The following is a 23,600-nucleotide window of genomic DNA, read 5'->3' as shown; positions in this document are numbered from 1 at the left end:
GTAAATTATATATCTAGCTCACAACCCAAGCCACTTCAGAAATCGTCCCAGATGGTCAAATGAAAATGTAATCGGCTGCATGTTATATACAGATTTCTTTTTTTTTTTTGCAAACGGGCGCTCGATATTTACAACCATTTTGATTTGTAGAGGCTGTGTTACCAGTTTCATTAAACTGTATGCGAAAATATGTATTTATTGCGCGAATTGCCGTTGGGACAATGTCTAGTAGGTCAAGCATGGTGAGCGTATACCCGGCATTGATCATTGAGTCAGATCATAATTAAGAAATTTGACTCAGACTCGCGTTGCCTGCAGGGTATCCAGTCGGTTCATTTCCATACTGTCGCTCATGAAGCTTTGATATGAGTTATGTTCAGGACGAAAACTCCGCACCAACATTTAATGTAGCCTGCAAAAGCGACAGAGGCCAGTTTATACAATTCGCGAGGGTGCGCATATGTGGCAGCAGAACGAGCGAGGGACTAGCTTCCACGCACTTCCAGTATCGCGCTGGCGAGCCTCCTTGGTAACATTGACATCACAGCATGCTCCGAGCCAGTTTCACGCCATTGCTTCGTGGGCGCGCGGCAAAACGCGGCGGCTCTAACGGACGAGCCTGGTGGCGCAGCTTGCTTCAAGGAAGACTACGGTAGCGGCGGCGGCAGCGGAGAGGAGGCGTTCCGGCATCCGCCCTGGTCGGGCCCAGTCGGAGGGCGCTCGGCGTCGACTGCGGCCGAGTCTGCATCCAGCGCGAAGAGGAGCGCCAGTCCGGCCGAGCACCGCCGTAGGGGAGCCATGGGTAACGTCTTCTCCTGCTTCCACGGCTCGTTCTCGCCCAGCGAGGCCGAGACCGAGCCCAAGCTGCTCCCAGTCGCACCCAGGCCACCGGCTGGTGAGTGTACCATACGCAATTTTTTTTTCTTCTATGAACGAGAGTTTCTCCCTTGTCTTTAGCTTGCGCGCGAGAGTTCTCCGACGAGTCACACCAGACCAGTATGACTCCTCTACTGGACTTTTCGTTTTCTTGTCTCCGTACGCTAAGAGCGCGAAAAGAGACGAAGAGACAGTGGCGCTACTGTTCGCGCGTTTAGATGCGCCTCTATGCCCTAGTCTTTTACTGCGCTGTTAACATACCTTCAGTATATACTGTTAAGGAAGACATCAGGGATGTCGGTGCGCGCCCCAATATCCCTGATGTATTCCGCAGCAGGAAGCATAAAGCGCGAGCGATACGGAAGTTGTCAAGGAACGTTGTGGCTATCCATACCCTCGCCTTTTTACTATAGCGTAGTCTTATGTTTAAAAGTATTTATCTTTGCACAGGCTACAGTGCCCCGTAGTACGCAGCGGTGGCGCAAAAGACGTCGGCATGGTAATATCAATAGGAAATTGCACAGGTTATATACAAGAGTACCGGTAAAGGTGTGTCACCGCACTCTGCACTTGGCTTATTGCTCGTCGGTTTGTCTCAACGCCTTTAATGCTCGATATTTGTCGCCACTTTATGCTTACGGATGGCCATATTGTATTATACATTGTATTACAGTGCAGCAATACACGTAACTAGCGGAAACCACGAATTTATTTTGCTACAATCGACTTTCTCATAGTGTTATGATGAGTCTAGAGGTTACGAAAATAATCTAGGAACTTCGTTGTCCGTCTGGAATGCGAGTGTGTACACACGGAAGAGCTTCTGGCAAGAGTCGAATAGCTGGCACTATTGACCTATGGCGTATTGTCTACGACGCACATCTGTAGACTAGGTCACCATTTGCAAGTTAAACATGTACAGTCGCGAGCAAAAGCTTGGGGACCAGTTCGTCTGGCAAATAATGTTTTCTTTGCAGTCTGAGTATGTTAGATGAAATGAAGTGGTACAGCTCAAGTGCGCATGTTCGACCAATGATATGAAGTGTTTTATGCTGTGGGAATATGCTAGAGCTAAGTTAATTTTTTTGCTGTTCAATGGTCCCCAAATCTTTTGTTGCGACTGCACATATACCTGGATTAGTAAGCTGCAGAAAAAGCCGTGCGGGAGAAAAATGAGAACTGAAGTAATTTCTGGAGTTGATCAACTTTTCCACGCCTTTTGCTTCCCACGGTAAACAGGGACTCCTTAAGCTTTTTTTTTCTCGTTCCTACGCGAATCATGCCACAATTTGTTTATAATACGCAGACGTGGTGGCTTTGTCTTACATGGGGCCTAAAAACAGGTAATGTAGTTTTTGTATTAAGCCTGGGTTGTCACAAACAGTGATTAGTAGCTCCCGCCTCCGCAGATTTCATCTGCACTGCATGGCATGGCTTCTGTTGGGGAAAGCCTGCTTTGCTGGCGTTGTGTGGGACGCGCGCCGTGATCGCGCGTTGGCAGACAGCGCCACACGAAGGGCCTCAGTCGTTTTGTTATTATTTTTTTTTAATGCGAAGCATTTCTTAGCGAGCCTTTGGCACTTTGAGCGTTTCTATCTACGTATCTATCTATCTATCTAGCCGCCTACGTCTGGGTGCTCTCATGACCGCCTCCTTAAATTGGTGTTGACCAAAACTGGCATGGGAGGGTAAGAGGATTTGACGAGTATGACTGTCGGGTCATGACATTGATAACGTCGAAATGCTGTCGCGTACGTCGTCAAACCCTTTCCTCCAGACACGTGTGGCACATACCCGTTTACCACGGGCCGCGGTGTGCGGGTATGCGCCACAGGAGGTTGACAGTTGTAGCTGCCCAGGCACGGCGACAACAGACTTCGGTAATTTACACGCGAAAGCGTTAAGAAAAATCGACGTCGGCAGCGTTGACCCGACGAATCCAAATAATAAATCACGACCGCAGCGGGAATCGAACCCAAGCATTCTGCGTGGCAATCAGATATTCTACCACAGAGCCACGCCACGTCTGTAAACTGGTTCGGAAAAACAGCCTATGCAGGCGTAATAGTGGTTGTGGTGCTGGCTACCTAATTTTACAAGAAAGCAATAAACGCTACATATGTGCTCCTGCGATACAGGCGTCATATCATGTAAACGTATGTGGTTCCAGAGTTGGCTCCGCTTTTATAGCAGTCTAATAAACATTACATTTGTATTTTTATGATTCAGCAAGCTATATTAACAGAAATACATTAACGAAAGTTACGTATGATATTCACATGATTGCACCATAAAGTGCATTTAGTTTCGATAATACTGACGTATGTACTCTAACATGAGGGCGAGGTTACGTCGCACAATAAGTTACCCTTTGAACGCCAATGTTGTCGACGTGCCTGGTAAGCCCACAATGTGCACACAGCACTTACAAAAAAAGGTCGATCCACCTCGTAACGCTTGGCTCAAAGCCCTAAAATACAGCATAGAAGTACTCGCTGACTGCTTCGCAATAAACCGACTCCCACAACGCGTGGGATCTGCCGAATTTTTTTGTCTAAGTAATTTCCTGCACTGGCGCAGCGTCTTCTGTGGGAATGGCCGCGCTGAAGCAAGTGTAGTTCTTCGCAATCACAAAACCGTCTGCGCGTGCATCTTACCAATCGATGTTACCGAAGCGGGAGGCCCGTTGCTCGTTCCGATCACGCCTTGTTGTATCACAGAAGTGTGCCAAAGAGTTACCAATATAACACGAACATTTTTTTTTTAAGGCGAAAGCCTTAGATGCCTCTTCAAGGGCGAAAAGTGACCGTCGGCGTCGGCGGCGTGAACGCGAAGTGATGCAACGTATCACCGTCACGTGATGACGTCACATGACTTCATCATGACATCAGATATGGCAAAATGCGTGACGTCATTACGATGTCACCATGGCGTCACTATGACGTCACATAACGTGACGGCATCACATGACATCGTGTCTTAGTCAAACGTAGGCCGATCCCGCAGGCGCTGCAAAAGCACGTAAGGTGCAGAAAGCTTCCAACGCCTCCGATCCCGGAGGCTGTACAAAACCACGTTAGGTGCAGAAAGATTTCAGAGGGGGGGGGGGGAGGGGGGTCAATACAGGCGCCTTCGAAAAGAAAGAAGATGGCTTTCGCCTTCGAGTCGTCTTAGGCGAATGCATAAGGGACCGTGTGACTTTTGATCAAATTTTATGCATGAAGGAAAAACTAAAGGCTAACTGATGCTTCAACATGACGCGGAAAAAAAGATTGACTGCATTTTTCGCAAGAGTACACTTTCTTCTGAGAAGAGTAACCTTTCGTAAGCAGTGTTTTGTGTAATATTTTTAGGGCCCATTAAGCAAACTATTTAAGCGAATGCTTTAAGTCACTCGCGTAGTCGGTGCAATAAATGTAATGCTTTTTTTTTTGACGGTAGCACATTAATCGCAGTAGTGGATGTCAGGAATTCAATTATTATCGTTGATAAGCTCCAAATGAAGTGAAGTTCGTTGAGGAATAATTTTAATTCATCGCGTTAGGGAACATATATCAAACTCTAAACTGAACCCGGCGAATGCTTGCTTCTTATCAACTTAACTAGTAACCTCAAGTTTATGGCGCTATAATTTAGAGACACCGGCTCCGCAAATGTAGCGCGAAATGTACAGGCAATCCAGGTAGCATCTGTTACAGCATAGAAGAAAGGCTTTTGTCAGGAACTACTACGTGGAAAACCATAATGAAAACCAACAGATAATGAAGTCAATGAACGTATAGGGGACGTTAATGGCACTGTTTTAAGTGTACTGTAGTACCTAATAGTGATATAGGTGTGAAGAAAGTAAAGACAACTTGCCGCCGGCAGGGTTGTCTTTTCTCTTTTCGTCCACTTCACTTTCTTCATATCTATCTCATAGTTACTACAGTACGCTTAAAACAGTACAATTAACGTCCCTTATACGTTCATTGACTTCATTATCTATTGGTTTTCATCAAGGTTGCATAAAACAAAAGAGCGAGCTCTCAAAATTGCCTTCTTACGTGGAAGACCAGTTTTACTATGCCGCACGTTCGACGGTGCATATGTCAAAACTGGTCCTAGCATGAATGAAACTTCCTATCGGGCGACTCTGTGTTGAATCGCGACATTTTTTTTAGCGTAAAAGTGGAACGTAAAGGAATTCTGAGAAACAGAACAACACAGTACACAGCGCTCGACCTGTGCGCTGTGTGCTTCTCTTTCTGAGGATTCCTTCACTTTCCGCTTTTACGCTAAAAAAAAAATGTCGTATATGGTCCTAGCACATTTGTAAACCGGCGATGCCTATAGTAATAAAGCAGCTATAGGGGATATTTGGTGTGACTTCATAGCTGAACGCGCAGCCAAGTTTTCACCAAGGACTACAAAAGGCGACACACGAAGAGAAACAGGGCGATGCCCTGTTTGTGGTCAAAACATGCAGGCGCGTTCAGTTTTGAATAAGCCTGCAGTATTTCGACTGGCTGCTTCTAGTGCTTTGTTTGTGATGCAGTATTATAAAAAAAAAGGAATTATTGTACCTCTCCTTTCGGATTCACGAATGGGTAAAATGATCGGTTTAGAATGGAACTCCAATATCATCGTGAAGGTATGCGAAGGAAAGAAAGCCCGACAGCTCGTCCGACAAGCTTTACAGACTACTCTGTATTCCGCCAGTTGGCTTCGTTGTAGCGCACGCAGCGTCAGTTCGTTTCCTGAAGGTACAAGCGCTCTTTCTTTCTCTCTCTCCTGTGTGTTACCGGCAAGAAAGGAGGTGCGCATAATGAAAAAAACATCGACGTCACTAAAATGTCAAAGACGTTGGACACATGTACTTGGAAAAATGTGCGCCCCTCCACTCTTTCTCACCCATCAGTTAGACGCAGAGAGTTCTTTTCAGCGTGCGAGGATCTTAGTAGCTAACAGAAGCGGGCGACCGGAAGAAATTCGCAGACAACAGCCACCATTTGTAGCGGAGTCACGAAGGACAATACTTGCACCATTGGAAACATCGTCATGCAAGAGCGTAGGTTGAAGTGACGCTTCCAGAATACGGTGTGAGACTTCGCTTTCACGCATTACACTTTTACAGCAGCCACTCGCGCTGTTGATTGCGATAGAAGTACATGTGTGCATGTTCTTGAAAATGACGAATGCGCTCACTGGTGATGATGTGCTTTGCATGTGTGGAAACGCACCATCATCAATGAGCGTACACGTCGGTAGGCGTATGTGGGGATTGATATAGAGCAGAATATAGTGGTTCCTTAACTTTATAATTTTTCAAACGCGCAGCTGCGTGTGAGATACTGAATATGAACGTTTCAAAAGGGTGCGTACAGGTTACGCCGAGTTTTTTTTTTTTTTGGGGGGGGTGGGGGGGGGAGGGCAGGGGTTGGTTTAATTTTTATAGCGTAAGTACAACTAGTTTTCTTGTTTTTACAGCGTCGTCGTCCCCCCTCCCCCCCCCCCCCCCCTTTTTTTTTTGCTAAGACAAAGTTCAATAAATGTATGCGGAATTCCGCTGAGCTGCGCATATCAAAAGCCGAGGAAATTTCCGGCGGCCTTGGTGATCGCTGTGAGGGCGATATAAACAAGTCGCCATGGATGCACGCGAGCCAGACTCGACGCGCCGCGCGCGGCTTTCACACGTGGGCAGTGCGCGGCCCGCGTGTGCGCGAAATCCCTCTCTCGGCTCTTTTGTTCTGTGACGGATGTAGCGCCAGTGGGTACATGCGTAATGGTCGGCCGCGCTGGCCTATACGAGGCTCTATAGGATTACGCGCGTTGTGTCGGGATTCGGGCCTGACGGGGAAGAGTCTCTTGCCCTCGAAGGATTTACGACGACTTGCCTCATCGCGTCATTCGCCAAAAAACTAAAGTTATGGCCCGTTCATACCAGCAGTTGCTCGGTTCCAGGCAAATCGTTGGCGCGATTCACGTCGGACACCTCTTACAGCGCAGTTAATACGGAAGCACGAAACCTTTGCAGTTAATATATTTTTTTACTTCTTAACAAGTAGATAGGAGAGTTTTACATAGTATCGTCAATTACATATAAGCGGCGGCCTCACACCGCCCCCTGGTACATCCGTCCCTCCCACGCACATGCGCGCACACTTTACTATTATTACTACACTATACCCCCGTCCCTGCCAGAAACATTCACGCTTCGTCCCTGCAATTCGTTGAGAAATTTTACTGAGCACTTGTAAACAGAAAGATTCATGAATTCGGCCCCTGGTTTCACAAAGGTCCTGTCTGACGTTGACAGCTCGAACAATGAGGGTCGTAGGCAATTCACAACTTGCTGCAGTTGAGTAAGCTACAAGCGGCGTGACTCTTACGCCCGTACCAACTTATCACACTTGTCTTGTCGTGCCGTGCGACATGTACAAGTACGTAGGGAAGCGGCGCGTCTTTTCTCAACTATACTCATAATCCAGTCAGATAGATTAGCCATATATCAACGACATGAACACGACCGAGAGAAGACGGGTGTGCCTATAACTTTCATCGTTTTTCTTGTCCCACAGGGATATTTAATCCTTCGCTGTTTACGTCGCCGCGACGCAGAATGGATTCCCATGCATGCACCGGCTTCGCACGCTGAAGATTAGACAGCCCGCGCAATCCGAGCTCCGGTGGCGTTGTTTATGTGCGCTGGGAAAGGCGCATCCTTTGTTCGAGCTCCGGCCGTGTACGTGAACCGCTGCTCGCCGCTTGCGAAGAAGCCGGAAACCCCGCGGAGGAATATTGACGGCGCCTGCGCGACACTCGAAGTGTTGGTGCCAGATAGCGTTCCAGGCTATACCGTTCCAGGCACCTCTCGTTTCCAGAAATTTCGAGTTGCCTTCAAAAGGATGCGGGCGATAGCCTTCTTGCAGAGGCACAATAGGAACGCTATCTACGTCGGCCTACAGTTCATTAAATCTCCCAGCCGGTTTTTCTGAACGTTGCGCGCAGAAACATTGCGGAATTATGAAGTACGAGGCATATTCGAAAAGTGACGGCCGTTCGGTCGTAATGGTTCCGTTAGTACAATATCATTGTGGCAGTTTTAGTTTCTTGCAAGCGTACTTGACCTTTCTATATAATCGCATTAACTTCTGAGCACATTTCGCAACACTCCACCAGCTTCTTTAATCAATATGCTTAAAACTTTGCCGCCTGGTAATTATCAGTCCACGAAAATACAAGCTAACAATGACGATCTTGAATATTTATTTCATCATTGGTGACAGAAATGGCGCCACTGCATTGACTGTTCTTTTGTTTCTGCGTTAGTGTAGAATACCCACGTCTTCTTGCCTAAAACAATGAGCGAAAACGAGCCATCTCCGTTTAGTCGATAGCGGCTCAAAAATGCTTATCCGCTTGGTATTCTTTCCTATCAGGTATTTTCGGTAGGCACTTTGCCCATAATTTTTGACATCAGAGCACTTCTCTTAACACGGTGTAAATAGTGGAACGTCAAAAAAGAAGAGATTTATTAGTCGCAACACTAATCGTCACTCATCGATCAAATTGCTGTTACTGGTTCCCTTGTTGAACCACTTCATCGGTCTGAATACCGGGCCAATACCACTCGGCTCTTCATGAGACCCAATTGTGGCGCCATTTTTAAGTCTTGACGTCATTGTCTAATTTTCCCTTTACTCAGCACTACGAGTCAACAAACTAGAGAGACTACTCTCTATTAATTTCGGCAGCTGATGATCCTTTCGCACATAAAAAAAGATCAAACTACTGGGCACACTTCGCAACAGGCGAGAATTACGATTTTTGCGGACGTTGCCGTCTTTTTCCACCGTCAAACAAAAAAAAAAATTACTGAATCCAACGGATAGCTTCGGTGCTTTCAGAAACAACCCGCAGATAGCGCTGCATGTGTTAAACTGTCCTGCCCCGCCAATAGTTAAATATAAGCAAGCGGCCCTTACTTTTTTCGAATGGTCCTTGTATATCGTCACACATGTTTAACATCCCTTGTGCTTTTATAGTTAACGATGGTCGAGTTGCAGATGCGCGATCGGCCCGCATATACGTGGTTAAGCTCAACTTTCGTTGAACGGCCTACTGCTCGTTTGCGAGGAAAATCACCACGTTTCATGCATGCGCACTTCAGCTATCGCAATGGAATGATCGCGGCAGGGTTGCGCAGTGTTATATTACATTAAATCCTAGGGTTTTAAGGGCCAAAACTGCGATATGCACGGGACGCGCTGTAGTAGAGTACTCCGGATCAGTTTTGGCCCCCTGGGGCTCTATAACGCGCACTTAAGTCCAAGTATACGGGTGTTCTTGCACTTCGACTGCGTCGAAATGCGGCCACCGTGGTCGGCAGTCGAAAGCGTGTCTTCGAGCTTAGCAGCGCCAATTTTGCGCGAAAGATGCAGATGACTCGTGTCTATAATACTGTTGCCCAATCCGAAAACTTCGTTTTTGAGGGTCTTGGACCGTTAAAAGCTCGCGATTCGCGCATGAATCGGAAATACCGACGCACTGGTGGATAATATAGCATGGTTGCAATAAATAAATCTACATAAACGGGGGCAGCCGGTTAATGGCAAATGCCGCTTTATAAATTCGGCACCTGTTTTGACAAGAGCCTTATTAAACGCGGGGCCAAAAGCAAGATTTTCGTTTGAAATAACTACATCGCCTTTGGTCAACCGCTTTCTTTAAAAAAGTATTACTCAAACGTCACGATTGGTCAGGCTTTCTAGTTAGGACATTCTCTATGTCATACGAAGTGCCTTTTTTAATGCAGTCTACCTTCCCTAGGAGCAGGTACAAGGGGCATTTGACTTATTAGTGTTAACCGAACGGGAATTGCTCTTGAATTAGGCTTAGTTTGTTACAGGACCTTAAATGCCCGAAATGAGATTTTATCTGTCCGCTTAAAATAGGAAATTCTTTTACGAAATGAAACAGTCAATTTAGTTGCAAGCATTATTGCGATATACGACTGACAATTATGAGACCGTGGCTAAAGGGGTACTGACACCATTTTTCGAATGCGAGTTTACTGTGCCATGCAAATCTCCTGTATACAGAGACGGCTCTGAACAGATGCGAAGCTCAACAAAAGCTGATAAGATATTTTATTTTGATATTAAAGTCAATTTTTCCACAGAGCACCTATACTGACATCGGCACCAGCTTGACTTCGGGCTACAGTACCAATTCTGGTGACTTCACGCAGCAGTCTGGCTAGTTGTGATGACGTCGCTACCAAAACTTCCAAAATGGCCGCTTGTGCGTCACCAACGGAGCCACGGTGCGGAGCGGCCGTGGAAACGTCACGATATTTTGTGCGAGCACGTGACGAGAAGCTCATACCGTGTTGTGGCGTCAGGGAACAGTAGTAGCCGAAATTGGATTTTAAAACGATACTGCAATTACTTTTTTCAGAGCGCGCTCACGTTTTTCAGTACATTTTCTAGGCTCTTGAGGGCTTGGACTTTCATTTGATGCAAGAAAACGACACATGAAAATCTTCGTGTTAGTAACCCTTTAAGGTATTTGTTGGAGTAAATAATGGAATGAGTATCCATACATTGCAGACACGATGGCATATGCATTTCACTTTTTACGTGGTAGCATTTTTTACGTCTTGAAATCTGCTTGAAGAAGGACGTTAATAACGGCCGACTTGTCTTGAAGAAGCGCTTACTTAGGCCGCTATCGTAACCGGGAAAACACAGCTGCATCGCTCGCGCGAGGTGGTTCTTTCCGGTATTTATGATCGTCCATGTCTCGAAACTTCGCGCCTGTCAATAGGCGGACCGACGGAGTGACTCTTGCTCAAAGAATGTAGGAAGTGTGCTCGCTGTAAGAGTTCTTACTTTATTTATTTTCCTTTTTTGGCTGCTTTTCGCTTACTTGGGGCTGATGGCGGCAACTTTGACTTCGAACGATTACGTCTGCATCTCCGCAAATACGCTTTTAGATAGAGAACCTACCTGTGAAGGACGCTGAGTGGAGTGTCTGACAAACCATTGGAATCGACAAACTGTGCAGCCTACATTTCATTTAAAGTGACTTTTACGCAGCCGCGTGTCCTTGCCTACATTATTATGACATGCAGCGTTGTACACGAGCTACGTTCGTGGGGACTGTTGATCGTCTAGCACAGTGGTACATGAAAAGTACGCACCTATTTTACCCTTCTCCACAGCAGAAACCCTTCCAGACTTCTAACAAATCATTGATTGAAGTGAATGGAACGAACGGCTCCCCGCACCTCTCAGGTGTTCGTTTTTCTCAGAAAATCCGTTGGAAGTAGACGCGAGTACTTGCCGACATAGCAACGCGATCTTGGCCGCGAATCATGCTTTCGTTCCGATCCTCCGAGCGTTAATCGTCGTCGCCGGTCGCCTAATCGCGCGTGCGGGGGACAACAGGCGCGTGTTGCGCGAATGACGCTGTGGCCCGCTCGTGCGTCGCTCGTCGCGGTAGGCATCGCCCACCGAGCGCCAACGGAGGCGCGAGGTTGCTCGCGCCCACGTCGGCCCGCGCGCCGAATTCCACGCGCTTCCTGGCGCGAGCGACGGCCGCGCCGTGTTCGAGCCTCGCGCAGCGGCTTACGACGCTGCGCGTGGGCGACGGCGGACCAGCAGCGAGAAATACTGGCGAGCAAAGCGCTTTGGCAGTGTTTGGACATTTACTCCGTATGGCTCGCCATTGAGAAATCCTCACTGCGACTGCCGCTGGAAGTCGGGGAGGATTCTGCCTCTCTGCTGGCGGGGACGTATTACGCACTCAGCGGTAAACACAAACGGAACCGCGCTGTCTGCGAAGTGCCGCTCCTCGCTAGCGTTGATATATTTTTTTTAATGTTAAACTCGCGTGTTCGGTTGTTCTTACGAGCGCTACGCATGTTTGCACGGCGAGTCTGGCACGAGAAACTGACGGGTTGCCGCTTTTTTGTTTTTTTTTTTCCGGTGAAAGGGCGGAGACGCGTTGGTTCTCGAGGGGAGATAGACGGTGTAATGTGTGCTTACGCGTGTGTGTGGAAACGCTGGCCGTTCGCGAAACTGCGAGAGGTCGTCTCCTCAATGCACGCGTGGCAGCAGGTGGCCGATCGGTTGCGCAACGCGATTGTGTACGCGAGGTTGCCCCATCTTCTCGCCCTTACCCTCTGCGTGTACATATAGCGTACGTACGGAACGCCGACTGACCCCCACCAAAGGAGATTCCGCGGAAACGACGCCTTTTTCGGCTGTTTTTGCTTTCGCCAGCTGACGCAGCACGCTGTTGAATCTTGCGGCTGTGGCTCACCGTTCAGTGCAGGCGTCTGTTACACCTATATTTGCCGGAAGTATTGAGTTACGTGACGCTTTTAGCGCGCAAGCACTGTACGGAGACAAATTTAAAGTGATGCCTGGAATGTTCTAAACTACAGTTAAAGCTGAAATTTGGGCTAGTTTTGTTCCGCTATATTATGTATTTAAGTTCTAAACTATCTTGTACACAAAATTGGGGGACCCTTAAGCTTCGCCTTTAAGAGTTGAACGCGATAGCGAAATCCGGCCCCTAGTGCGCACTTCAACCACTAAGTGCATACTTATTAATGTGTATTGTTACACACACGCACGCACGCACGCGCGCGAATTTTACAGGCTTTCGATCTAAAGCAAGAGTCGCATGGCCTCCAAGATATACGCCGCGCGCCGGCCCACTCGGAAGCCATGAAAAGGCGAGACATATTTCTCACGATACCTCACAGATGGCAGCACATTATCTAGCGTTTGCTGCGTTGGCTTGATATGTTTTCCTCTAGATGGACATAGTTGTCCATTTTTAGAGCTGTTTGAAAGTTCGTGTGTGTATTTAGCGGCGATGGCTGCACTATCCCGGCGTTTTTCGACGTAGTTTGATGGCCTCGCGAATGCGCCTACCGTATGGGCTCGTTTTCGTCGTGACACCTGCCGAACAAAATGCGTCGAGACTCCTTTCACTACATGACATTTATGTAGTGTATTTGTCCGAAGCAGCTGCAAGCAACATCGTGGCTTTGTGGTAAGACACCTGCTTGCCACGCGAACGGCCCGGGTTCGATCCTCATTGGGACCGAAGATTTTATCGTTTATTTTATTTGCTACTTTCTCGATTTTTCGCTCACGGATGATTTTTCGCTCACAACCAACGGTGCCGACGCCGACAGCGGAATTTCTGCGACACGAGCTCTCTAACGCTACCGCGTTAAAACAGGTAACAGAGGTGGTTTTCAAAAAGTAAACAAAAAAGCCGCGCAAGGCTTGAAACAGCGAAACTGGACGACTCTTAAGACTAATCTGGTTGTTTATAGGTTGCTTTATAGGTTGTTTCTACGCTGATCAGAGAGGTTCTACTTAAACCACAGACAGTCACAGACACGACACGGATGCCCAAATTGCAGAGACGGAACCTCGCGCTGAAGCCAAGCGCTCGCGCCTCTCGTAGATCTACGGGCACGTCGTCGTTGGCGTAGGCCTTCCATCGCTTCGGGGTCTTCTCGTAGCCGCCGTTGCCTTTTCCGTTCCCCAGTATTCTCTCGTTGTACGTACTCGGGGTCTTCGGCTCGCCGCCGTCGCTTCGCAGCCATTTGTTGGGCTAACTGTTGGCTTCATTTTTAGTGGACCAGTGGTGAGTAGTGAGATTTATCCGATTTCTGTGGCACATACCCATTTATGATGATGATAGTTTGTTGGTTCGCCGGACAAGGAACGACTTGCTAAACAGCTTCGCTGTTAAAGGAATTAAACATAAGTGGTTCGTGTCAGAGAAGGAGACGTGTCGCTGAACCGGGGGGAGTGAGGGGAAGGTTCGAGACTGCAATGTGTTCGTGTTATACTCTTGTCTATTCTTAGACAGTTAAGTTTCCTTTTTATACACAATACAAACAAGACCAAACGAACACGTTGTTAGAGCACTTAGTGGTTAAGTAGTCTCAAAGGAACGTCGGTACTGTGAAGTGTAGGGCTGTTGGGAAAACTCGAGAGGATGAAAATGGATAAGCCATGCGAATTGCTTTACGCTTGCAGGTCCTGTGAACTAGGACTCGTATAAACACAAGTAGTTTTTTTTTTTTTTACTGAACCTGTTCGTAGGAGCAAGTTTTCAGCCAGTCGTGTTGGACATGTTATCAAATGCAAATGCAACAAATGCGACCGACCAATGGTAAATAGCTCTGACTCTAAGTATACACTCGGAGAGGTTTTAGTGACGGAAAATCAGCCTGCTGACGATGCTTGTGTGCTCAGAATAGTGTTTCCCTACGCTCGTTCGCTGACTATAGTAGGATTCCAAGAGAAAGCACCGACACGGACAAGAAGGAACATGAAATGCACCACTGGTGTGTCATCTTCCTTTATGTCTATGTCCGTGCCGTGTTTATAGTTCCGGAATACAGAATTTCGTCTCAGGAAAAGCTCATGACGTGGAGATATGTGCAACGAAGCTATTACTATTAATGAAGGAAAGAAGATAACTTTTAAGGGCTCATTTTTCTTTGTTAGACACAATATTAATGAGAACTAACAGACAATAATGCCAAGGAAAGTATGGGGGGGGGGGGGTGTTATTTGTAGCAATCACGATATAAATGTGAAGAAATTAAAGTGGACGAAAAGATAACTTGCCGCCGGTAGGGACCGAACCTGCGACCTTCGAATAACGCGTCCGATGTTCTACCACTGAGCTACGGCGGCGGTCATCCCCTCGTCCACTTTATGGGGTTTATATGCGCATTTAAACCTAGAAATGTTAGTCAGCGCCGATCGCAGCCATGGCGGCGGGTGTGGAACACTCTTTTTCTGCCTGTTGGCGTCACGTAGCACGTGATCTTTTTACGAGCCGGCACTGACCAATAATCCCTCGCATACTACTTGAAGGCATCAACTCTGCCAGAACGAGACCCTTGCTATGAATGAAGGAAAGAAGATGACTTTTAAGGGCTCGTTTTTCTTTGGTAGACACAATATTAATGAGAACTAACAGACAATAATGCCACGGAAAGTATAGGGGATGTTATTTGTAGCAATCAAGATATAAATGTGAAGAAAGTAAAGTGGACGAAAAGATAACTTGCCGCCGGCAGGGACCGCTATTGCTATTAACTTTCACATGCAATGCAATAATACTGCTATTTAACAGTACCTATATTTTTTCGAACCATGAGGTCGGTTGGGAAACAAACAGATGTCAATGTTGGAACATGCTATCAGCATGTTCCTATGTACAGGCTATTTGATTCGCAGCGCGGGAAGAGAAAAATAACAGGGGAGGCAGTGGTTGGTCATAGAAAGGACGGTGCGGAGATGGGGATGCAGTGTTGTGTACAAAATGCCCGAAGAAATGTATACCTCTGGAGGGGTGTTCTCTGTAAGAGTCCACTAAGTGGTCTGCCCATCTCAGTGCGAGTTGATTAGATAGATTTCGAGAACCAGCGGACAGGCGCCAGCAGTCGTCGCAACCAGTACTCGAGCTCTATCCAATCGGAGCGCACTGAAATGAACAGTCTATTTAGTGGACATTTAAAAATTTCCTCTCCAAAAGTGCCTAGAGTAGGGCATGTCATGGCTAGAGTACAAATTCCCGACACTCATTCCTGTGAAATTTGCTAGTAGTAACACACTCAATGTGTGCCACCTTGCAAGGCCCGTAGCCAAGAATCTTTTTCGACTTTTTCGAGGGGGGGGGGGGGACATGCTGAAGGTCTTCACTATTTGAGAAAAAACACCTATTTTCATTAGTTATTTTCGATAAAACATCCCCCACCATCAAAATTTTCGGGGGAGGGGGGGAGGCCTAGGCTTCACTCCTTCTACCGCTGGCTATGGGCCTGCACTTGCGTATACCGTTCTACCATATGGGTACAACATGGCGCAACCGTAAATGCTTCTAACTGAAACTTCGTACTGTTGGGGAAAAGAAGGTAGACAACACTTCCCTGCTTAAGCTCAGGAATGGCAGCGCTACAATTCAAGCAGGCACACATACTGGTGAACGCGAGACGTCGTTGTACTGCACCGCGAGCATAACCTACTAGTAAAATTAGGTTGTGCTTGCCTATAATAGAAGGTTGTGTTTCACGCTTGACATATCATTTTAGCGGAATAATAATAATAATAATGTGAGGCAACGTTTAGGACTGTCAAGACTCTTCTTTATTGTCCCGAGTATGAGCCCCACACCACAAACACAGTTGGTGATGATGAGTATGTACATATGAGAACATGAAGGGCATAAACAATGCTCACACTAATCTCCCCGCGCGCGCGAGCGGCCGGCCCGGCCGCGATTTAGGCGGGAAAGGTACGCCGAACGAATGGCTTGAGACGCGATACGTGCACTATCTCAGAAGCACGGTAACGACGGTCCGAAGAGACCTCGACGGGGGTGACAAGATAGTTCACTGGGGATGTTTGTTCACGAACAACGTAAGGTCCAAGGAAGTGTGATTGAAACTTCTCACACAATCCAGGAGTACGAACAGGCGTCCAAAGTAGAACTTCATCGCCAGGATGGAAGGTGACGTCGCGATGAAAGCTGTCATAACGCTGCTTACGGTCTTGCTGACTGGCCTCTGTGTTGAGGCGAGCACGCTGCCGACATTCCTCAAGCCTAGAGACGAAGTGTTCTGGTGTTGTTGTTGAGATGTTTGTTGTTGCACTGAAGAAAGAGGCGTCGATGGCGAATGTCGGCGCACGACCGTAGAGCAGGTAGAAAGGTGAATATCCGGTAGTTCGTTGGACAGCGGTGTTGTGTGCAAACGTCACGAACGGTAAGATTGTGTCCCAGTTATCGTGGTGTGGTCCGATGTACATTGATATCATGTCGGTTAGCGTACGATGGAATCGCTCCGTTAGGCCATTTGTTTGAGGGTGGTAGGCTGATGTCCTCTTATGAACTGTGCCACACGTCTTCAGCACTTCTTCAAGAATTGTCGACAAAAAGGTCTTGCCGCGGTCACTCAACAGCACGCGAGGTGCACCATGGCGCAAAACTATGGCTTCCAAAGAGAAGGCGGCCACGTCGGACGCAGAACTAGTGCGTAGAGGGGCGGTCTCCGCATACCGTGTGAGGTGATCGACCGCTTTCACAATCCACCGATGACCTGCTGACGTTATGGGAAGTGGCCCGACCAGGTCTATTCCGACTACGGCAAAGGGTGTTTCGGGACATAGGATGGGTTGTAACAGGCCAGCAGGAGGTGAAGTTGGTCGTTTCCGGCGTTGACAAAGTGCGCAAGAAGCGACATACTTGGCCACAAAGGTAGAAAGGCCAGGCCAGAAGAAGCGGCTCCTAACACGGTTGTACGTCTTGTGAAACCCCAAGTGGCCAGCGGACGGGTCGTCGTGCAGTGCTTCGAGAACTTGTGTTCGCAGCGAACGGGGAAGTACTGGCACCCACCTATGCCCATCGCTATTGTAAGTATAGCGATGCAGCACATTGTTTTCCAGCTTGAATTGCCTTAGCTGACGACGTAGTCTGGCATTAGGAGGTGAAGACGTTCCACTGAGGTATCCGATGATGCGGTTACAATAGGGGTCATCACGTTGATACGAGGCGAAGTGAGTGCAGCGGATGGAAGACAGCGACTCAGGAACTGCCAAGGGCGATAACGTCAGTGAAGATGAAGGCTCAGGATCACCTGATGAGCAACGAGGGTGCGTGGTCGGAGAAGAAAGTGGCAGAGGGCAGCGAGAGAGAGCGTCGGCATCTTGATGCTGTTTGCCAGACTTGTACACAACGTCAAAAGTGTATTCTTGCAAACGAAGTATCCAACGACCGAGGCGTCCAGACAAATTTTTAAGTGAGGACAACCAGCATAGAGCGTGATGGTCGGTAATCACAGTGAAGTGGCGTCCATAAAGATACGGTCGAAATTTTTGTATGGCCCAAAAAACAGCAAGACATTCCTGCTCTGTTATCGAGTAGTTCTGCTCCGCAGGTGTTAGGGCGCGACTGGCATATGCAACAACTCTCTCTCGTGAAGTGTCGTCGCGTTGTAGGAGGACAGCACCGATCCCATGGCCGCTTGCATCTGTGTGCAGAAAAGTGGGGGCACTCTCGTCGAAGTGACGGAGGACGGGATCTGATGTCAACGCACGTTTAAGAGCTTGGAAAGCACACTCGCAGTCATCAGTCCAAGCGAAGGCCGTTCCCGACGTGAGAAGCTTGTGTAATGGTGACGCAATGGCAGCAAAGTGACTGATGAAGCGGCGGAAGTAAGAAGCCAGGCCAAGAAAACTTCGCAACTGTTTTTGATTTTCGGGGCGAGGGAAACGAATCACGGCAGCAATCTTGTCCGGGTCTGGTCGAACGCCATCTTTACTGACAAGGTGGCCCAGCACTTTGATACTTTTGCTGGCGAAGTGGCATTTCTTTGTATTGAGCTGAAGTCCAGCATTCGAAATGCATGTTAAAACTTCGTCCAAACGGTCAAGGTGCTGCGAAAAAGTGGAAGAAAAAATAACGATATCGTCTAGATAACATAAACAGGTTTTCCACTTGAGGCCACGTAAAACAGTGTCTATCATGCGCTCGAATGTTGCAGGAGCGTTGCATAATCCGAAGGGCATTACGTTGAACTCATAAAGGCCGTCCGGAGTTGCAAAAGCTGTTTTGTCCTTGTCCGCTTCGTGCATAGGTATTTGCCAATACCCGGACCGGAGGTCGAGACTAGAGAAATACTCTGCGCCTTGAAGGGAGTCGAGGGCATCGTCGATTCTTGGTAACGGATATACGTCTTTTCTGGTGATATTGTTAAGGGCTCTGTAATCGACACAAAATCGTACAGAGCCGTCCTTTTTCCGGACCAACACCACAGGAGATGACCAAGAGCTGGATGAAGGTCGGATGATGTCGCGTTTCAGCATGTCGTTGACGTTGTCCTCGATGATTTTGCGTTCCGCCGAAGACACGCGATATGGGCGGCGGCGCACAATGGAGCTGCCATCGGTCTCGATGCGATGCACTGCGACGGAAGTGCGGCCCAGAACCTTGGAGTGTACGTCAAACGAAACGCTATGCTTTTGAAGAAGGTCTAAAAGGTCTCTCTTTTGCTCAGCAGTGAGATGGGGATTTATGGTCGCATTTAAAGCAGCTGTCGCAGCCTTATGATCAGTTGAGGCAGACAAAGGTGGCGATTCTGCGCGAAGGGAAACCAGAGAAAGAGGCTCGGTGTCGGCGAAACAACTCACTGCAGTGCCCAGCATCACTGGCGAAGAAGTTGGATTAAGTGCGGCGACCAAAGCTCTACCATCGTTAAAGCGCACAAGGCCAGGCGCGATGGTAAGCCCCGTGGGTATGCAGCGACGAGATGGAGCAATGAACACGTCACCATTAACGGCGGTGTCAGAAGCCAGTGTAATAATATTCTCATCTCCCGGCGAAATGAAACAGTCAGAGGCTGTGACTAAACGGAAGCTGTGAGGAGCGACATCGGATGGAAACTCAGTGTCTGTCATATGGATGACTCGCTGACGACAAGATATGAAAGCTGACGCTGAAGAAAGAAAGTCCCATCCCAAGATGAGTGCGTGAGTACACGAGGGCAGCACAAGAAACTGAATATGATGAAGGATGCCATCAATGGAAACGCGCACTGTACAAACACTGGAGGGCCGAATAAGAACTCCGTCAGCACAGCGAAGGGGAGGGCCATCGTATGGAGTCTTCACTTTCTTCAAGCGGGAACAGAAGTCTGCACTAATTACGGAAAACGATGCACCTGTGTCCACCAATGCCTCAGTCCGTATACCTTCAACATACACCAACAATATATTTGACGGGCGATCCGGAGGAGTTTGATACAGTCCGAAATATGCAGCTTTCCCTCCCGAAGCTGCACTATTTAGTTTTCCAGTCGGTGATCAGGAGTCAAGGTAGCTGGGCGAAGTGGGGAAGAAGAGCGCCGCAGCGGTGAAGGCGAGCGACGACGCGGAAATCGGGAACTGCCAACTGCGCCGAAGTTCTGCGGAGACTGCGATCGACGTGGGCTGTTCTGGTATGGGCGACGATATTGCGATCCATTGGTGTAAAATTCGTCCCGTTCAAAGTCGTCGTAGCCGCGTCTTTCGTCTTGCTGACGGCGTCGGCAAAATCTCGAAATATGGCCACGTATGCCGCAATATAAACAAATCGGCCGAGGGGTGCGCCAGATGTTGTAAGGCTGGACCGGCGCTCGGGGTGTGAGAGAGTTGAGCGAGCCGTGCACTCCAGGCGCCTGTAGTGGTGTCTGCTGGGGCTGTGGTGTTATGGCAGCAATCTGGGCATAAGTTGGGGTTGGCAAGGGATGCGGGGTTGGCATGAGATGCGGGCTCGGAACTTGCGTGCCGGTCATGGAAGCCAATTCCTCCCTCACGACGTCGCGTAGATTGGCACCAGGTAGCGTCGTACGAACCTCAAGATGGCACGGCGGAGCTTGTGCGTGGAGTTCCTCTCGGATAATCGAGCGGATCAATGCACGCAGCTCGATGTCGTTGGTTGGCCTCTGGTCAGACATGTCAGGTTGCAGGCGTGTGGTCTGAAGTTCGTCGAGGCGCTGACATGTAGCGACGATATCGGCTACGGTCGTGGGGTTCTGCACTACAAGCGCATTAAAAGCGACGGTCCCAATACCTTTCAGCAGGTGGCGCACACGGTCATTCTCCGCCATGGAGGTGTCGACGCGGCGGCAGAGGGCGAGCACGTCTTCGATGTAAGATGTGTATGACTCGCCCGTGTGTTGAACACGCCCAGCAAGCCTCTTCTTCGCGATATCTGAATGCACAGATGGGTTGGCAAAAATCTGGCGTAGCTGAATAGTAAAAGAGGTCCAATTCGGGAAATCTGTAGCATGGTTGAAGAACCATGTCTTTGCGACGCCTGTGAGGTAAAACGCAACATGGGTGAGTTTCGCGGGCTCATCCCAGTGGTTGATGGCACTCACGCGGTCATACTCCTCCAGCCAGTCTTCAACGTCCTCGCCGCGAAGCCCAGCGAACATCGGTGGGTCCTTCTGAGGGCTGGTGACCATCCAAGAAGGGGTGGCCGCAGGGGCAAGCATTGGGGTTGCTGCCGAGCTGGGCTGCTCGTCTTGCGACATCACCGAACGCAGGGGGTGTAAGCGGCGTCCCGAACGGAGCTCCAGGGATGTATTCGCGGTCAAGCGGGAGAGGATCTGTTAACGAGAGAGGCTTCAGGGACCGGACAGCACTCTCCACCACTTGTGAGGCTCACAATAATAATAATAATAATAATAATAATAATAATAATAATAATAATAATAATAATAATAATAATAATAATAATAATAATAAGAAGAAGAAGAAGAAGAAGAAGATATGAGGCATGCCGTAGTGGAGGGCTCCGAAAATTTCGACCATCTGGTGTTCTTTAACGTGCACTGACATCGCACAGCACGGGCCTCTAACATTTCGCCTCCATCAAAATGCGACCGCCGCGACTAAATCTTGGCGGAAGAAAGTGCTCTATGCTACCTTCGTTTTCCTTGAATAAAGAAGAAATATTATTGCTTAAACTGTTCTGTCGCGTAGGTTCGCACATGTGGCAAACCGATGAATGACGCTGCCATTCCTGAGCATGCGTAGATGTGTTTACGCCCATCTTTTCCGCCGCAGTGTGACATTTCAGTTGGTTTTCCGCATATGTGCTGTCTAGTTTGCCTTTCTTGGGTTCATGTTTGCGTGCCTTACCTCCTTTAATGATGAATATCTATCAACTAGCGTAACTTTCGGTCGTTCCTACCTCCCAAATTCAGGTGTCTTAAGCTGCCCCGTGAATCTTAACAAATGTAGGTTGATATCGCATATCGGACGGTATGAAAAGGTCATAATTGAATTATCGCGGCCACGAGTATAGGCTACGCTGCCTTCGAGCCGGCATAAAAATGAGTGAACAAGCGCGCCGAAAGTCAACCCTTTATCTGCAGCGCCTGCGTCTTCAAGTGACCGTTCGTTATTGGTCACGATTTTCGAATTACATTCGTGCATTTCAGGATTCAGCTGTTACCTTGGTATGGAGCGCAGAAAGTCGAGTTGTGAATTTATAAGTTCATTTTTTTTCTATAGAAGGAGAACTTTAATTTTGCTTGACAAGATATTAGGCCGAAATTAAGTAATCATAATAATAAATTTTAAACTTGGTGACGCATAGGTCACCACCCCATTTTAAAGGCAACGCTCATAGCATCCGTCCATCGCACAATAAGTGGCATGCTTAATATGCGTTCTGAAAATTGAAACCACCCAAGTGGCTGTTTCAGCTTAGGACAGAAAAAAAAAATTTCGAAGCAACACAGTGCGTGCTTTCTTGTTCCGGAAACTCTGCCTTTTTGTCCCGCATGTTCTTTACTTTTTCGACGATTGCTGGCTGGGTGCTGCGAAAAACTGAGTACGTCGACTTAAGCCGAAAAGATGAAGAAAGACCGAACTGGTGCTACAGACAAAATCTTGATGTGAAGAATCTTTTAAAAAGGGTTCTCAATTGAAGGAAGTCATGGTTGTTGATATCATCGATAATAATGTTTAATGACCACAAGACTGCGGGACGCACTAGTTGTTTAATCTTCACTTTGAACCCGCCACGGTGGTCTAGTGGTTACCGTGCTCGACTGCTGACCCGAAGGTCGCGGGATCGCATCCCGGCCGCGGCGGCAGCATTTTCGATGAAGGCGAAGGCACTACGGCGCCCCTCATAATCATATGGTTGTTTTGGGACGTAAAAACCCCCACAATTATTAATAAACCTCACGTTGAGCATATCTAAAAGCACACCGGCATACAAAGCATTGCGTTTGGCCTGCCTTTTGTTCGGGTTGTGTCAGGTCGCTCTGCCACGAATTTTTCGCGTGAGAACTGTTACCTCACTGCTGCTACCGCATTAAACAATGCTGTCAAGCCGTTGACGTGGTGGAGTTTTGTCAGGCGAGCACCGTGCCGGAGGCGCACGATTCATCCAGCAAAGCGGCCACGTGGGCCGATGGTCGGAATGAGGCGCGTAGGCCCAGCTGGTCGACGCCCAGGCGGAGGTGGTGCGTCCTCTCGTCTTCCGCCACGCAGTAGAACGGGCGCGCATTGTTCGTGTCTGAATCGTCCGCATTTCTCGCGTCTGCCATACATCACCGCCGCCACGCGCGGCGCGAGCGCAAGGCGGATCGGGCTGCTCACCCGCTGCTCGTCTTTCCGGGCCGAGGCCGTCGGTGAAGGAGAAAGCTACTTAATTGCAAACTTTCTTAACAAGCCGTCGACAGGAACAAGGACACCATGTCGCTAACTGTTTCGAAGGTAAAGCGATAAATCGAAACAATGATTAGGCGGAGCTAAATCCTTTAGGCGACCGACGGACGATCAGCGATGTTATTGTGAGCCAGGATGGAATTTAAAGCAGCACTGCCGTGCTTAAGCAGCCTGCAATCGTACTATTTGCCTTCAAAATTCGGTCACGTCCAGGATACCTCCTTCTCTATATTGTTTAAGCATGCAAGTCTGTTCTTCCTCCGATGAAAAAAAAAAAAAAAGGAGCTTGCACTGTGGCACTTTAACAAGGGCAATTTGTGCGCCACCTTTCTGTTTTTTTTTCTCTCTCCGCCCAAACCTTTCTAACCTGCAAGTAATGCGACAGTTAAAATTCTGAACGAGTACTTGTGCCACATGTTGTTTCTTCAATGTGAGTGAAAGCTTTCGCGTACGAGAATCATTCAAGCG

At 48.2% G+C, this 23,600-nt stretch overlaps 1 protein-coding gene across 1 annotated transcript in view; it reads left to right on the top strand.

The window, feature by feature from the left end:
• Nucleotides 1–23,600, top strand: part of LOC119372042 (annulin) — a 93,254-nt gene that overhangs the window by 23,801 nt on the left and 45,853 nt on the right. The window contains exon 7 of the mRNA XM_037642484.2: nucleotides 632–895. Within this exon, the coding sequence (XP_037498412.2) occupies nucleotides 632–895 (264 nt within the window). The remainder of the gene's footprint in view (nucleotides 1–631; nucleotides 896–23,600) is intronic.

This window comes from Rhipicephalus sanguineus, chromosome 1, assembly GCF_013339695.2.
Source record: "Rhipicephalus sanguineus isolate Rsan-2018 chromosome 1, BIME_Rsan_1.4, whole genome shotgun sequence".
Lineage (NCBI taxonomy): Eukaryota > Metazoa > Arthropoda > Arachnida > Ixodida > Ixodidae > Rhipicephalus > Rhipicephalus sanguineus.
The sequence above is the reverse complement of the archived record's forward strand: the minus strand, read 5'-3'. Positions and strand labels throughout refer to the sequence as shown.